The 14,014-nt window shown below is 48.6% G+C and overlaps 3 protein-coding genes and 1 non-coding gene across 4 annotated transcripts; 2 read left to right on the top strand and 2 right to left on the bottom strand.

The window, feature by feature from the left end:
• Positions 1-424: 424 nt before the first annotated feature.
• Positions 425-518, bottom strand: MIR399h (microRNA MIR399h). Its single transcript, NR_121169.1, has one exon. It is a non-coding gene; the product is annotated as a microRNA MIR399h (primary transcript).
• A 6,263-nt stretch (positions 519-6,781) lies between these two features.
• Positions 6,782-8,524, top strand: LOC100283310 (60S ribosomal protein L11-1). The gene is made up of 4 exons (NM_001156212.2): positions 6,782-6,843; positions 6,950-7,100; positions 7,191-7,386; positions 8,055-8,524. The coding sequence occupies exons 1-4, from the start codon at positions 6,841-6,843 to the stop codon at positions 8,251-8,253; spliced, it is 549 nt and encodes a 182-aa protein (NP_001149684.1). The 5' UTR covers positions 6,782-6,840; the 3' UTR covers positions 8,254-8,524.
• Positions 8,525-9,243: 719 nt separating this feature from the next.
• Positions 9,244-11,696, bottom strand: LOC100275683 (uncharacterized). Its single transcript, NM_001149711.3, has 2 exons — positions 10,918-11,696; positions 9,244-10,761 (listed from the first exon to the last, which is right to left on the bottom strand). Exon 2 carries the CDS (start codon positions 10,690-10,692, stop codon positions 9,640-9,642), a length of 1,053 nt encoding a protein of 350 aa, NP_001143183.1. The 5' UTR covers positions 10,693-10,761; positions 10,918-11,696; the 3' UTR covers positions 9,244-9,639.
• On the top strand, positions 9,281-11,700 carry LOC113839551 (uncharacterized). Its single transcript, NM_001367827.1, has one exon. It carries the CDS (start codon positions 9,724-9,726, stop codon positions 11,407-11,409), a length of 1,686 nt encoding a protein of 561 aa, NP_001354756.1. The 5' UTR covers positions 9,281-9,723; the 3' UTR covers positions 11,410-11,700.
• The last annotated feature ends 2,314 nt before the right edge of the window (positions 11,701-14,014 follow it).

Here is a 14,014-nt window from a genome sequence, read left to right as displayed (position 1 = left end):
CCTTGCCCTCTCTCCGTCCCTCAGGTCGGACTAGCCCGAACCTGTGAAACACCAGGCCATTGACTCATGTTGCGGTTGTGTCTAGCCAAAATAGCGGCTTAGTGTTATGCTAGCGGCTTAGTGTTATGCGCCTCGGGCTTTCTGAACAACTACACTCCCTTGTGTTCCATGATTATAATAGATGGTGACACCTAGGTAATTACTAACAATTAGGTAGGCTGAAACATTAAGATTTCATGATTTTGTAATCATGGTAATGAAATTCAGGTTCGGCCATCATCGAAGCAAATTACAGCATTCTTTTTTTTGAAAATTGCTGGAAAACTAATAACCTTTATGTGAAAAAGTTCAAAACTCGAGCGAAGTCCACGATCCGCTTATTGGGCGTTCTCTCTCTCTCTCTCTTTCTGTAGGGTTGTGAATGGCAGGGCAATTCTCCTTTGGCAAGGAAGGGCCGTCGTGGGCTAGCCATGGGGCAAGCTGCTCAGCCTTGGTTCGTGCCAGAGGAGAACTGCACTGTGATTCTCACCCTAGCTCTTCACTCATGGACATGCTCATGCTCATGGCACCATCCTCCGCTCTGTTTGCTATTGTTCTTTGCTATGCTTGCTTCTCTTCTTCTCCCTCCCCGCCATGCCCTCGGGCCTTACCTCTGGTGCCCGCCAGCTACCTATATATATACACGCTGCAAAGAGCAGAGGAAAGACGACGTGAAGACGAGATCTGGATATGCTCGGCATGTGCTGCAGAATCGGAAATTCGGAACCATTATATTCTACTAGGGAAGCTTCTCTCTTCTCTTTCAGCTTACCCTTCTTGCTCGTTATTAATTTCCTTGTTTAATAGGTCTTTGTCTGCTCAGATTAGAAGATATAATTAAATAATTAATAGCATTTGCGACTGCAGTTCAACAAGGTGTAGTACAATGGTGGTTTGATCGCCCAGCTAGGCTTGGGATTCGATGCGATACCATTACCATATGAGCGGCGGACGCAGCGAGCAGAGCAGTACAGGTTGTACCTGCAGGGATGGAGGCTATGCACGCACATGGAATTTAATCCAATCATGTGGGACCATGCATCGCGGTGAATAATCGCATCTCGATCGTCAAAGGAAAAAAAAAGGAACATGGTTGAGTGGTGTGCCTTTCTACAAGTGTGTGACAGACGGACAGTAGCGTGCCCTGCCGTTGGACATTCGCATGGATCTTCTCCGGTGTGCGGCCATGAAATCCCTCTCCATTTTGTAAGATTGTGCAATGCCGTTAAGCGAAGCAGGGGGGGGGGGGCTAGCTGTTGGGGCTCCCAAGGGCCACCTGCCCACCTCCTAAAATCCTGATCGTGTACCAAGAACAACACACACATTATGCACTCTATCAGTGTAGTAGAGTGCAAAACAGTGTTTTGCATGTCTATATGCACGCTTAGATGCATATACCAAGAATGGTTGGGCGTGTTTTGATCACCGCCGGCGGTGCCACGCCACACTTCGCGTGCCACAGTTGTGGCGGCCAAATTGAGCGTCGTGGCTTAGGCGCGGTGTGGCGGCTTTGATGCCACACCAAACATGCCATTAACCTTTCATACAAGACTTCACTCTTGCAGATGGGCTTCAACGCATTTCGCTATGTCCTCTGCCCCAACTCCAACCCAATATACACACACTCCGCGCTTAGGGGATTTTTTTAACTATTTAAGGGCTACTTTGGGAACCTCAAATCCCCTTCGGAATTAAAGTGGATTGAGATGGAAATGAACTAATTTTCTCTCCAATCCCCTTCAATCCCGAAGGGAATTTGAGTTTCCAAACTAGCCCTAAGCGAAGCAGGGGGGCTAGCTGTTGGGGCTCCCAAGGGCCACCTGCCCACCTCCTGAAATCCTGATCGTGTACCAAGAACAACACACACATTAAGCACTCTATCAGTGTAGTAGAGTGCAAAACATTGTTTTGCATGTCTATATGCACGCTCAGATGCATATACCAAGAATGGTTGGGCGTGTTTGGATCACCGCCGGTGGTGCCACGCCACGCCACACTTCGCGCGCCATAGTTGTGGCGGCCAAATTGAGCGTCGTGGCTTAGGCGCGGTGTGGCGGCTTTGATGCCACACCAAACAGGCCCTTAACCTTTCATACAATACTTCACTCTTGCAGATGGGCTTCAACGCATTTCGCTATGTCCCCTGCCCCAACTCCAACCCAATATACACACACTCCGCGCTTAGGGGATTTTTTAACTATTTAACACTCCATTCTACGGTCTTTAACATTTTAGCACCATTTTCGTTGGCTTCTAATACTAAACCATCTCACTAGTTTTTCCTTGATTTTGTACCACTTTCATGTTAATAGGTATCTTTTTTGCAACATTGCTCCATACAACTATAATTTTGGACTAAATTGCTCTTATCCATTCTCTCACGAGTCATTTCTCAGTTTCTGTTGAACAGGCCGAACCCGAACTCGATCAAACAACGCTGGCCAGAGCTAACCACATTTGAGTGCAGGACCTCGCACGACCGGAGGACTTCACTATTAGCAAGAAGGCCCTCGGTTGTCCCCGTTGAGGGTGACCACGTGGAGGCCCACACAAGGAAGGGTGTTCGTCGCCATTAAGCCACCATGGACGAAGGCCGCTTGGCATGCGAAGGCAAGATCCTAGGCCACCTTAGTGGGGCCCAGGCTTCACTCGGTTGTGGTGGCCCCACTTGTAAGCCCCTCGGGTGTATCTAGGTCGACGGGTGTTACTATATTGTAATTATCCCATTGTATAGAATATTCCGAGAATGTAGCAGGTAACCAGGGCATAATTGTACTTAAGTCTACTAGCCCCTCGGTGCCCTATAAAATACCCCTGTTCTGTAGACTGATGGGACACGCATATCGAGACACTATTGTTCCCACCTAACGTTTCATTGCGCACCTGAAAATTGTTTGTCCCTCAGTGTTTGGGCCCACCTATCCACATGACAGTAGGTCCAACATTTTCCTCCACTCTTCCTGACATCCTAGGGCCAAACTAGTCGTTATACTAGCACCCAGCTTTTCTGTGTGCACCAGACATGTCCGGTGGTAGCCGCTAATGTGAAGAGGTCTGATGTGCCACCGGTGTCGCACCAGACACGCCCGATGCTCATAACTAGGAAGTGCACATATTACATCATGTCTGGGTGCCTTGTCCGATGCCACGTTCGGTGAGTTTGTAATCAAATATGCAAAAAAACATGTTCACTAAGTGCCCTATCTGGTGGCACATACGATAGCACACTTGATAGGTCTGGTGAGTACATAGCAACTATGTACAATTGTTAGTGATTCCAACTAGCACCATCAAATAAATTTGTGTATACACATTCTGGATCTGGATGGTGTGCTCAATTTGTTCTAGACCCAGATGATGGGATTTGAAAAGAAACCAAATTACACATGCTATGTGGGTTGATTGTCTAGATCATGTTGCTAACAACTAGTACTCCGAGCTTGAATATGTCTCTAGCAAGCTGAATTAGTGTGGAATAAAAAGTTTAGTATACAGGGAATAAAAATGTTCAGTATGCAGGGAATATGTTTCTAGCAAACTAAATTAGTAAACTGTGCAATTTGCTGCACTACAGGAATAAAAAAAGTTGCATTATATATATTACCTTGCAATAGTCAGAAATAGACCCATTAATGTAAGCTTCTGCAAGAGACTGCTCTTCATAGCAAATGAATATCTCTCTAGCTTCTTTGTCCCCTTTCAGAAAACTGATTGCCTTGAGTAGCTCTGTTTGAGTGAGGGCTAGACTCTTCAATTTCAACATACATTTTGACATGCTGAATGGATCGTTGATTGGATTAGACTGCTCTATTTGTTTACTCTTTGAATTAAGCTTCATTTTTGTTAGCTCCTTGTAAGCTTCTAGTTCTTATTTTAGCAAAGCTAGCAAATTACACATGACATTGACATTTATCTTAGTTTTTTCCTTTTTCTTCATTAACAATATTTTCTCTACTGTCACACGTGGCAACACCAAATTTTATTTTTTGGCTCTCATTCATTTCACTAATACCATCTCTTCAAATTCTTTGGTAGATCAGCCCATACCCCAACAACAGTGGTATCCATTTTCAAATCATTACCCAACCAAATCCACTATTTGACACAATGATCTTCACAACATTGTAGTCCTTTTTTAGCCTTTGCTCTCTATCTTTCAACGGTGACACTACAAAGTTTGCTGATGTAAACCTTTCATTAATGTGATGTGTCATGTTATTCCACGTCTCTTTGGTCCATCCATTTTGAGCGTGATATCTTGGTGAGTTGTACTCTTTGAGGATGCTCATAAAAACCACATTCTTCCTTCATTCTAATATGTTCTCATCTCAATTTTTCCTGGAACAAACAAAATTCATGTCACAAAATTCGTCTCTAGCAAGCTGAATTAGTATGCAGGGAATAAAAATGTTCAGTATGCAGGGAATATGTTCCTAGCAAACTAAATTAGTAAACTGTCAAGTTTTCTGCACTACAGGAATAAAAAAGTTGCATTATATATATTACCTTGCAATAGTCAGAAATAGACACATTAATGTAAGCTTCTGCAAGAGACTGCTCTTCATAGCAAATGAATATCTCTTTAGCTTCTCTGTCCCCTTTCAGAAAACTGATTGCCTTGAGTAGCTCTGTTTGAGTGAGGGCTAGACTCTTCAATTTCAACATACATTTTGACATGCTAAATGGATCGTTGATTGGATTAGACTGCTCTATTTGCTTACTCTTTGAATTAAGCTACCTTTTTATTAGCTCTTTATAAGCTTATAATTTTCATTTTATCAAAGCTAGCAAATTATACATGGCATTGACATTTATCTTAGTTTTTTTCTTTTTCTTCATTACCAATATTTTCTCTACTGTCACACGTGGCAACACCAAATTTTATTTTTTTGGCTCTCATTCATTTCACTAATACCAACTTGTGTCTCGCCTTAACACCGTGTCTCTTCTACCAGCTTGTTCTTCCTCCAAAGTTCTATATTGACTACTGTTCATGTCAAGCTTGAGCCCATTTTTATTGCTCAAATCAGCACTATCTTCTAATAAGTCAAAAAATGAACCCGGTATACCATTAATTGTTGGACTAGGTGTACTTATCTACACATAATCTTCTTGTGCAGTTTTGTTGCCAGCTATGCATCCTTTTTCTAAAGATCGCCTACAATTCTTACCTTCGGCTATTTTACCTATATAACCACATAAAAAATTCAGCAATGGGTAGAATATGTGTTAAGTCAAAACACATAAGTAAAGGCTCATACCGTTGTAAATCTTATGTAGATCATTGTATAAAGGGAATGACCTACCATCCCATCTCTTCAAATTCTTTGGTAGATCAGCCCATACCCCAACAACAGTGATACCCATTTTCAAATCATTATCCCAACCAAATCCACTATCTGACACAATGATCTTCACAACATTGTAGTCCTTTTTTAGCCTTTGCTCTCTATCCTTCAACTGTGACACTACAAAGTTTGTTGATGTAAACCTTTCATTAATGTGATGTGTCCTGTTATTCCATGCCTCTTTGGTCCATCCATTTTGAGCGCGATATCTTGGTGAGTTGTACTCTTTGAGGATGCTCATAAAAACCACGTTCTTCCTTCATTCTAATATGTTCTCATCTCAATTTTTCCTGGAACAAACAAAATTCATGTCACAAGAGTAAATAAGGTTCATGTCACATATCAAGAACATGAAGATGAAGCTACAAGAGTGAATAAAGTTAATGTCACATATCATAGCTACAATATCATCTTACTAGTAACCTCTAGTTCATGTCACATATCACAACTACATCAAATCATTCTCATGAGTTGGAAGCTACTGTTGTTACCCAACAACATCCATTCAAGTGAAAAACTAGCATCTAGTTCATGTCACAGGTCATAGTTACATGGATCAATCAACGGACAAATTATCGCATATTGGTTTAGCAAATATGCAGTAACCCTAGGTAGATCAGAGAGGATTACAGGGGAGAACAGAACATATCGGCCTTGTCTTCCTTACCAGTTCATCGCATGGTAGTACGATAGACGAGTAATGGAGGACGCGAGAGACATGGACGGGGGAAGCTCATGAGGGGCGATGATGGTGAGTGCGAGGTAGCGAGGCGAGGGATGAGCTAGGGGCGGTGGTGAGTGCCTCACCTCGGGGCGGCTGCGGCGAGTGCGAGGCAAGGGAGCTAGGGCGGCGACAACGAGTGCGAGGCGGGGGAGAAGTCTGGGAGCAACGACGGGTTGCACGAGTATGGAAAAACGCGAGTCAAGTGTTAGATGGTTCGGATGGGGGAAATTATGCGCCACTGCACACGCGGAGAAGAAAACTTGGATCCAGACCTATATATCAAATATTCTAAAAAATACCACAGTTTGCCAAAATCATGGTATTGAAAGCTCTGTTTTCTAATAATCTTCGATATATCTTTTGGTGCAGAATACTATAGTACTAACAGGTACGTCTGCACACAGTTTGTTGGTTCTACTACCTCCAGCACAAGGTACACGACGGTGCTGCAGCCGGCCTGCTACATTCGGCCTTCCTTTGTCCCATCAGACAGGAGCCCAATATTAGGCCTGAATTGACCAAAGCTCAAAGGCCATCACATGTTCCCCAAAAGCATAAACAGGCCCATGGAAAGCCTCTCACTGTCCCCAGAGCCCAAACAAGCCAGCTAGGGTTGCTCCCTTTTAACCTCGCGCCGCCACCCCCTTATACCTCAACGCACATCTCCACCGTCGTCCGCCGCCGCCGAAGGACGGAAGGAGAAGAGGGTACGGCCGTCTCCTCGCCCCCATGGTACGCCGCCTCCATCCCATCCCCGTGCTACCATTCCCATCTTGTCTCCTTTCTCTTCCTCGTCCGGCCTGTGATTTGTGAGGCCAACTCGCCCGGCGTCCCGCAGGCCCACGAGAAGAAGCTGTCCAACCCGATGCGGGAGATCAAGGTGCAGAAGCTCGTCCTCAATATCTCCGTCGGGGAGAGCGGCGACCGTCTCACCCGCGCCGCAAAGGTGCTCGAGCAGCTCAGCGGCCAGACCCCCGTCTTCTCCAAGGGTGAGTACTGAGTTCTCGCGGCTCCGTTTCATGCCTTCCGCTGACGGGGTGCTTCCTTCTGCCTGCTGGCGGTGTTGGTTCGTCTTGCAGCGAGGTACACGGTGCGGTCGTTCGGCATCCGGCGTAACGAGAAGATCGCCTGCTACGTCACGGTGAGGGGCGAGAAGGCCATGCAGCTGCTTGAGAGCGGCCTCAAGGTCAAGGAGTACGAGCTGCTCAGGAGGAACTTCAGCGACACCGGGTGCTTTGGTTTCGGCATCCAGGAGCACATCGACCTTGGTATCAAGTACGGCTCCGTCTTACTTTACGAGAATCTTAGCTATGGTTCAGGCATCCATGACACGTCAACATGTGTTGTACCAGTACATTCCCGTGCTTTCGGTGATAATCTGATGCTATTAAGGTTGTGTTTGAATGCACTAGAATCTAGAGCTAATAGTTAGCTGCTAAAATACATCCAAACAGGTCTTTGCTCATTTAGTTCCACGCCTAGGGGCCTGGTAACTGTTTCTGAACATTACATATGCTTAATCTACTGAAGCTACATTAGCATGGGTTTTTTTTTTGCATCAGAACTTTTAGGTATTTGTCAGCTTGCATCCACAACTTTATAAACAGATCTTCCAGAACTCACAAACCGTTCTGCAGTTGTTGTACAGTTAATTGTCTGTCTTGCAATTGGGCAATGGTTCTTCTGTCAGCGCAATGCAATGCCATTTCAGTGGTAGTTTACAATTGTGTCCGTTTCTTGTTGTTACAGTGCCAGTTCTTGAATTTTGTAATCCACGCACGTTATCTGGTTTGGGGATATTTACATTTCATATTTATTCCTACTGCTTAAACTGAAATGACGCTCCTATTAGTATAATTTAATTGTTGGCTTATCCTGCTGTTCCAATTTGTCTGATGAGCCATGTTACTAGTATTTTGAGCGACATCTCTCGTATCGTGCAGGTACGATCCTTCAACAGGCATCTACGGAATGGACTTCTACGTCGTGCTGGAGCGTGCGGGCTACCGTGTGGCACGCCGCAGGAGGTGCAAGTCCCGCGTCGGGATTCAGCACAGGGTGACCAAGGAGGACTCCATGAAGTGGTTCCAGGTCAAGTACGAAGGCGTCATCCTCAACAAGGCTCAGGCCAACACGTTGTAAACCTCACCTGTGGGCAAAACAGCTCTCTGGTCTCTTCTCCTCCTCCGTGTCAACGCAAGACCACCACCCACCTCGCCAGGCTTTTTTGGGTTTAATTTGTGTTCTCAGCCCTGATGTTTAGTCTGCTAGCACTCTGTGGGTGCTGTTGTCGCAAGATCACCACCATGTCAATTATTTCCGTGCCCTTGTCGCACTCTGTGTGCTGTTGCTTGAAAACATGCTAGTTTGATCTCCCTAGCGCAGCTTGTGATCTGGCTTTTTTGTTTGGTTATATGCTTTTATCTGCCACCTGCGTTTTAGTTCTTGATGGATTACCATCTCCCGGTCTGGAAAATAGAGGGTGACCTAAAGCATCTCCACCAGAATGAGAATTCTCTTTTACTGAAATATTGGTATAGGAGATTGAGAAAAACAAAACTATAGAAGGGCAGTGGAGATGCTCTACGGCAGATTGACAATTCAGCTATCCTTTTCCTATCTACTGTCGCATCGCATGGGAACATTAGACTTAGACTATCTCCAACGGAATAACCAATACAATACACATACACAAATTGCCTGGCTTTGTAGCACTAGCGCTTGGGAAATGCTTTCAATGGATGCAAACTAAATACACATCTAGTCGACCCTTCGGCACCTAAAACTGAGTCATCCCCACCCACGGCTCAAACCTTGGCAAACCAACTGTCCTAGGCGCGCGCGAGTGAAACAGCCGGGCCTAAGGGTTCTCTTTTGCATCTGGCGTTGGAGATTGCTGAATGCATCTCTTATTTTAGGTAGCATGGTTGAAGATTGTCTTAGATAAGCAAGGTAGGATTTGTGATTTCTTTCTTAAAAATTAAACGCCGATATTTTTTCAATCTAGGGGAGGCATTCCTGAACAGCGAAAAGTCAGTTCATCCGTAATGCGTTTGGCTCCTGCTGTGTGTTATTGTTATCATATACTCCCTCCGTCCTACTATATTAATTGTTTTCGGTGTTGATTTTTTTTGTCTATTTAAATGATCGATAATAAATCTAGACACATACATATATAAAACACATACAACACATACATCAAGTATCTTTGATTGCCCCTTTCTGGCCTAGAACATGCCAATACATATCATACATGGCTGCAGAGCGCCCGTCAGCTGCCATCGTCTTCATCTCAACAATGCCACTCACCTCGATACCCCTTCCCTACGCATACAGGAAACGCCACCAGTGACGGTGAGCTAACGTTGAAAGCTGGCGGCACCTGAAAACGACGGTGCAACGGCGACCGCTCTCTTTCCCACCTGCTGCTGCCGCGAATTATCTTATGCCTGGGTTCCAGTGAATTTTTGTAAAATTAGTGTCCAGTATATTATTTTATCACTCTGTTTTCATATTTTTCAAAGGCCATCAGCGTCTCAAGTTACTAACTAATCCACAAAAGCACACCCGAGGCAAGGCAAGAGAGTAGGTGTAACCGTGTAAGTGCAAGAGATGATGAGCAAGACGAAGGCGGCTGTGCGACCAAGATCCTGGCACCTCCCTTTCCTCTTCCTGCTGCTCCTCGCCCAGACTTGTTCCCCGCAGGAGCAAGGCGGCGGCGGCGCCCTCCACGGGAGCTTCGTCCGCTGCGTCGCGCGCCTCTCGCCGGCCACCACCGACACGTCCAGGCTCGTCCACGCCCCGTCGGCCGCTTCGTACCCTTCCCTTCTGAACGCCACGATCCAGAACCTCCGCTTCGCGTCCCCGCGGACGCCGCGCCCGGCGCTGCTGCTGACCCCGGCGACCGTCGCCGAGGCGCGGGCCTGCGTCACCTGCTGCAGGCGCCACGGCCTCACGGTCCGGGCCCGCAGCGGCGGCCACGACTACGAGGGCCTCTCCTACCGATCCGTGGCGGGCGCCCGGCCCTTCGCCGTGGTCGACGTCGCCGCGCTCCGCGACGTCCGCGTGGACGCCGGGCGCCGCGTGGCGCGGGCCGGCCCGGGCGCCACGCTCGGGGAGCTCTACTACGCCGTGACGCGCGAGAGCGGCGGGGCGCTCGGGTTCCCCGCGGGGATCTGCCCCACGGTCTGCGTCGGCGGCCACCTCAGCGGCGGCGGGTTCGGGCCCATGATGCGCAAGCACGGCCTCGGCGCGGACAACGTGGTCGACGCCGAGGTGGTGGACGCCGAGGGGAGGCTCCTGGACCGCGCCGCCATGGGCGAGGGCCTCTTCTGGGCGATCCGCGGCGGCGGCGGCGGGAGCTTCGGCGTCGTGGTCTCCTGGACGGTGCGGCTGGTTCCCGTGCCGCCCGTCGTTTCCGCCTTCACCGTGCGCCGCCTCGTGCGCCGCGGGGACCAGCGGCAGACCCAGGCGGCTGTCCGCCTCCTGACAAAATGGCAGCGCGTGGCGCACGCGCTTCCCGAGGACCTGTTCGTGAAGGTGGCCATGGAGCCGGAGGTCGACGACGCCGGCGAGAGGCATCCATCGGTGACCTTCAAGTCACTGTTCCTCGGGAACTGCAGCGGGATGGTCGCCGAGATGAGCGCCCACCTGCCAGAGCTCGACGTGAGGGCGGGCGACTGCAGAGAGATGAGCTGGATCCAGTCGACGCTCTACTTCTACGGGTACACGGGCGAACAGGCGGCCGAGGTGCTCCTGGACCGGAGCCTGCAGCCCAAGGACTACTACAAGGTGAAGCTGGACTACCTGACGTCCCCGATCCCCGCGGCCGGGCTGGGCGGGCTCCTCGCCAGGGTCGTGGAGGACAGGGGCGGGTCCGTCGACGTGGACCCGCAGGGCGGGGCGATGAGCGAGACGCCGGAGTCGGACACGCCGTACGCGCACCGGCGAGGGTACCTGTACAACGTGCAGTACTTCGTCAAGTGGGGCGGCGACGCCAACGTGTCGTACGAGGACGCGCACCTGGCGTGGGTGCGTGGCGTGCACCGGTTCATGACGCCGTACGCGAGCGCCAGGCCCCGGGCGGCGTACGTCAACTTCAGGGACCTGGACCTGGGGCAGAACTTGGAGGGGGAGACGAGCTACGAGGCGGCCAGGGCGTGGGGGGAGATGTACTTCAGGGGCAACTTCAGGAGGCTGGCCATGGTGAAGGCCGAGGTGGATCCCGACCAGGTGTTCTGGAGCGAGCAGAGCATCCCTCCCCTGCTTCAGACGAATGGGATGCTTTCGGACACTTGATTGATGCTTGTACCTATTACGAAAGGCAAGGGTAATTTCTGAATTCTGCGCGACATCTTTGTTCATAAGATTCAGCATTTCATTGCGGCACGGCACTGCTGATATCGCAGTATTGCCGCCCATGCTATGTACAGAACCAACACTGAAACTGCAGGGCGTCAACTGAGCTACTGAAATCGGACTGCTTTTTACAGTTTCTGCTGATATTCTTTTCTCTCTATCTTCTCTACCTTTCACGACATGCTGTATTATTAATACTGATAAATACAGGGGATAATGTTGTTTCTATTCTATGACAAAGCTTTTCTTTGCTGGTATCTCGAGAACAAATGTGTATCTCTATTTTCCGCCCAACCAAATGGTTTTCTTTTCTTTTTAGAAGGTCTAGAACATGGCATAGATTTCGCTTAACTTGCCGACACGCTTTTAGGAGACATAGCTTGTGTGTATCTATTATGAATAACAAATATGTATTAAATTGCCTTTTGTCTTCAATTTAATTCTGTTTTTTTTAAAAGGTCTCCGGCTAACATGAAATCCAGAGTGCAGCATCCAATTCTTCCTGGAAGTCTATTGTTACAGCATGGGAGATACAGAGACAAAGAAAACCTCAGATCTTGAGGGGGAAAACTCCAATACTCAGCAGGAGATTTGTCTGTCAATGCATTAAGAAGAAAAGAGGATAAACCCCAAACAACATCACCCAACCCCACAACGCAGACAGATCACATATACAAAAAGAAAGGGAAAAACATTAAAAGGAACTTTTGCAAAGACTGCAGGCACCAAACACCAACAATCTAACTAACGCTAAACCCAAGGGCGAGGAATTGAGCCCTGTCTACACACTAGAAATGTAGCTCCTTCATGGCGAATTCTAAAACTCCATTGGTCTTGTTTTGGATATTCTCGTATTCACCTCAATCCATATATAAGGGTGGATTGAAGTGAATACAAGAGTATCCAAATAAAACCTAGACATGCGCCCATCAAATAAGACTTAGACGGGCGCCTATCAAGGGTTCGAAATCGCCCATGCTTAAAGGATGACAGTTGAGTTTACACCTCCGACCGCTGTTCGAAATGAAATGTTCCAAAGTGATAAAAAGGTTTAAGTTCAACCTTAGTGCCAATACTAAGAGATCACACCAGTCATTTTGATCAGGTTACCGATACAGGAGAGCTTAACAAACCAATGTGCCTCACATTTTCTAAGCAGCTGATGATAGATGTCTCCTTTCCCTACACTCCCTTGTGCACGCACTGCTTCAGCTTGGACAGTACGTGTCGATGGACTCAACTTGATACCTCGATCAACCATGCCTTCTGCATACTTGCATGCCTCAGCTCCGGAGATGGCCAAACGGGCCGCCCGGCCCGGCCCGGCTCCGGTGAAGCCCGGCCAAAAACCGGGCCGGGCCTGCTGAGTCCGCGGGCTTAATTTTCTGTCTAAGTCCGGCCCGCATCGGGCCTTCGGCCCGTTTAGCACGAAAAAACGAGCCGAAAAGCGGGCTAAACGGGCCGGTAAGCACGTTTTAGTGTAAAAAAACGGGCTTAACGGGCTTAGAGATAAACGGGCCGTGCCGGGCTAGCCCACCGTGCCTAGTTTCCTGTCCAAGTCCGCCAGTTTATTCGTACCGTGCCGGGCTCGGACCTGGCCCAAAAAGCGGGCTTCATGCCGGGCTCACGGGCCTCATGCTTATTGGCCATCTATAGGTTAGATATTGCCGCTGCCTTACGGAGCTCCTCCCTCCTATTCAGCAAAAGCTGGACGACGACATTGTATGATAAGGCTAACTAGGCGGGCTCCGATCCTCTCCTTCAGCTCTCCAACCAGGCGCCGATCGTTAGTCTTCTCCCTCTGGCGCCGATCATCTCCTCCATCGACACCGTTCTATTTTTCAGCTCTCCAACGTCCTCCCGGCCTCCCCAACCGTCTGCAACTAGCCAAGTTGTGAGAACACAATATTAACTTGTCCCTTGTGTTCGGTTTGATGATGATTGATTGTCAACATAGATACTACTTTGATGTAAGCTTTGGACAACACAGAGTACAAACTTGTATTGTACAAGCATGTTTGTTGGCTTGTGGTGTGCGTGTGTGCAGTACATGGATGATGGTCGACGCCGAATGTGAAGATCATGCTGGCTCGTGCTGATGGGTTGGGAGCGGCGAAGGACGAGCGATGAGCCTTGATCGAGAGACGTTAGGGGACAAGCCACGGTGATTGATAGTTGGGACACACACCAATGGTTGAGTCTCAAAACCACCCTACGCCTAAGACGAATGGTTTCGCTGAGTTTGGTCCTCAAAACTAGACAGTGAGGTTCCGCGCGGGAATCAAAGGCTATACTGGATGACTGCTGTCGGGGACCATAATTAGGGGTACCCTCAAGGCTCCTAATTCTCAGCTGGTAACCCCCATCAGCATAAAGCTGCAAAGGCCTGATGGGTGCGATTAAGTCAGGGACTCGATCACGCCTCGACCGAGCCTGGCCTCGGACAAGGGCAGCCGACCCCGGAGGATTTCCGTCTCGCCCGAGGCCCCCCTCCAGCGGCGAACATATTTCCGGCTCGCCCGAGGCCCTGCCTTCGCTAAGAAGC

Source organism: Zea mays, chromosome 5 (assembly GCF_902167145.1).
Source record: "Zea mays cultivar B73 chromosome 5, Zm-B73-REFERENCE-NAM-5.0, whole genome shotgun sequence".
NCBI classification, from domain to species: Eukaryota; Viridiplantae; Streptophyta; class Magnoliopsida; order Poales; family Poaceae; genus Zea; species Zea mays.
This window is presented reverse-complemented; position numbering and strand designations above follow the sequence as displayed.

Bases quoted from the DNA above. Each gene is read 5' to 3' on its own strand.
- LOC100283310 (NM_001156212.2), top strand. The intron at 7,101-7,190 runs GTGAGTACTGAG...TTCGTCTTGCAG, and splicing joins GACCCCCGTCTTCTCCAAGG to CGAGGTACACGGTGCGGTCG. The intron at 7,387-8,054 runs GTACGGCTCCGT...CGTATCGTGCAG, and splicing joins CACATCGACCTTGGTATCAA to GTACGATCCTTCAACAGGCA.
- LOC113839551 (NM_001367827.1), top strand. From the start codon at position 9,724: ATGATGAGCAAGACGAAGGCGGCTGTGCGACCAAGATCCTGGCACCTC.
- LOC100275683 (NM_001149711.3), bottom strand. From the start codon at position 10,692: ATGCCTCTCGCCGGCGTCGTCGACCTCCGGCTCCATGGCCACCTTCAC.